The sequence below is a fragment of the Antechinus flavipes genome, chromosome 4 (genome assembly GCF_016432865.1).
Source record: "Antechinus flavipes isolate AdamAnt ecotype Samford, QLD, Australia chromosome 4, AdamAnt_v2, whole genome shotgun sequence".
Lineage (NCBI taxonomy): Eukaryota > Metazoa > Chordata > Mammalia > Dasyuromorphia > Dasyuridae > Antechinus > Antechinus flavipes.
The window spans coordinates 132,171,032-132,173,795 of record NC_067401.1 but is presented as its reverse complement, the minus strand read 5'-3'; the positions used below and the strand labels follow the sequence as shown (position 1 = coordinate 132,173,795).

Here is a 2,764-nt window from a genome sequence, read left to right as displayed (position 1 = left end):
AATGCTTGTGTTTGCACCTTTACTCATTGGAGTTCACACGTTTGGGAAATTTCAGGGTTTAGTATGAGATAAACATAATGCTTGTGTTTGCACCTTTACTCATTGGAGTTCACATGTTTGGGAAATTTCAGGGTTTAGTATGAGATATCTGAATTCACACCTCCCTTGAAGCTCTTAGAAGAGTCATATATAAACCAGTGAAGAGTGATTCATTCAAATATTTTCCACTTGGCTGGTTGGTGGTGGAAGAAGAGTTTTCAGAGGAAGAAGCTACGAGTAGAGAATTGAGCAGGAGATTGAGAAGACTCTCTCAGAGGCACAACCAAATTCATCTTCATCTCACAGCACTGTGGTGGCCTGCACTTCCCCTACTGAGACCAAGCTGGTCTGAAAAACTCTCCAGAAAGCTAGCTGAGCCCCAAGTGAAGGAGACAAGAGATTCATTCCATCTTTGTGCTGGCTGGAGGCAGAAGAAAGCAGAGGCAGAGGCTGAAGGACAAAACCTTTGGATTCGGAGACATTCTGAGGAGGAGAGAGTTCTGAGCTCTTGGAACTAAGCAGAGAGAGAGGCCTCAACTAACTAGGCTACTTTGGAAGGAGGAAATAAACATTTGTATTATTACAAGCTGGCTGCATTTTGGGGTAAATATTGATCTGAACTGATACTAAGACTGCCTCCAAGAAGACCTCCCCGAGAAATCTAAGCTTTCTATTGAATATGGTGCCTGTCATTTATCATAAAAATCAAGATGGCATTTGGCAAGATGGCCTGCCAGCCTCAGCACAGATATTTAACATAAGAACAGATCAAGACATGGAGTACCATCATTTTTCAGAGCAATCTTTTCATGGCAATAACGGACATGTTCCATCAAGCTGTAGCCCAAAGTGTGATGAGTACTGTGATGGAAGGGAGAATTCAGAAACAGCTGTCGTGATAAAAAATGAAGACATGTCTAGTGATGGTGACGAAGATATCACTGGGGAAGAGAATCATAGATTACCAAAGGAGTCCAGTGGCATGATGGCCTTACAGATCCTGGTACCATTTCTGCTGGCAGGATTTGGAACAGTTTCAACTGGCATGGTTTTAGACATAGTACAGCACTGGGAAGTGTTCAAAAAAGTGACTGAAGTTTTTATTTTAGTCCCAGCACTTCTCGGTCTCAAAGGAAACTTGGAAATGACATTGGCATCCAGATTGTCAACTGCAGTAAATATTGGGAAGATGGATTCCCCCATTGAAAAGTGGAACCTAATCATAGGCAACTTGGCACTAAAACAGGTTCAGGCCACAGTGGTTGGTTTTCTCGCCGCCATGGCAGCGATCATCCTGGGCTGGATTCCAGAAGGGAGATGCCGCCTCGATCATTCCATCCTACTATTTGCCAGCAGTGTGGCCACTGCCTTCATTGCATCTCTCTTACAGGGGATAATAATGGTTGGCGTCATTATTGGCTCGAAGAAGACTGGTATCAATCCGGACAATGTGGCCACTCCGATTGCTGCTAGTTTTGGGGACCTCATTACTCTGGCCATATTAGCCTGGATAAGTCAGGGTCTTTACGCCTGCCTTGAGACATATTATTACATAGCTCCATTAGTTGGTGCCCTTTTTTTGGCTCTGACCCCTATATGGATCATGATAGCTGCCAAACATCCAGCTACAAGGACCGTTCTCCATTCAGGCTGGGGGCCCGTCATCATAGCTATGATTATAAGCAGCATTGGGGGCCTTATTCTAAATACGATAGTATCGGATCCAAATTTGGTTGGAATTGTTGTGTACACTCCAGTTATTAATGGTATCGCTGGTAATTTAGTAGCTATACAAGCTAGTCGAATTTCTACCTACCTCCATTTACACGGCAAACCAGGCGAGGTGCCCGATGAAGCCAAAGGCTGCTACTACCCATGCCGAACCTTCTTTGGTCCAGGAGTCAATAACAAATCTGCCCAAGTTCTTCTACTTTTAGTGATTCCTGGACATTTAATTTTCCTCTATGCCATCCACTTAATGAAAAGTGGTCACACTTCCCTGACTGCAATCTTCATCGCTGTATTCTTATTTGCTGCTGTGTTACAGGTCTTCACCTTGCTGGGGATTGCTGACTGGATGGTGCATCACTTCTGGAGAAAAGGAAAGGATCCTGATAACTTTTCCATCCCATACCTTACAGCTTTGGGAGATCTGCTTGGAACAGCCTTATTAACTTTGAGCTTTCATTTTCTGTGGCTCATTGGTGATCGAAATGGCAATGTTGGGGACTAATGAAATATAGAACTGCTGACTGCTCTCAGACTGTATAGAAGAAAGACTTAAGATGGTGGCTTATGACTCCTTTTCAAGGCCTTTAATATAATACAGTAATCTCATTTTGGCTGGGTTAATTTTAAGTTGGAACTGATATGATTAAATGGCCTTAACTTTTCTTAAAACTGAATTTGAATAGAAAATAAAAGTGAAGGGTATTTGCCTTTCATATGAGAGAATGAAGGATGATTTGACATTGAAACAGATATGAATTTCATCTCGGGAGTTAATTAAATCAGAAAATATGGAGGAAGATAAATATGAGTAATTTTGTAACTAGACACATTCCAGGACTGTACTTGGTTGGTGTTTGACTTGTAATGGAAAATGGGGGGTGAGGAGGAGATAATCCTCTTTTCTAATGAATTTGGTTACAATGAAAATTCTAATTTTTTAAAATAACTTTTTAGAGTTTAAAAAGTTTTAACTACTTCCACCTCTGAACCACCT

The 2,764-nt window shown here is 41.8% G+C and overlaps 1 protein-coding gene across 1 annotated transcript; it reads left to right on the top strand.

Annotated features, from left to right (window-relative positions):
- The first annotated feature begins 799 nt into the window (after positions 1-799).
- On the top strand, positions 800-2,493 carry LOC127560165 (solute carrier family 41 member 2-like). The gene has a single exon (XM_051994518.1). It carries the CDS (start codon positions 815-817, stop codon positions 2,270-2,272), a length of 1,458 nt encoding a protein of 485 aa, XP_051850478.1. The 5' UTR covers positions 800-814; the 3' UTR covers positions 2,273-2,493.
- The last annotated feature ends 271 nt before the right edge of the window (positions 2,494-2,764 follow it).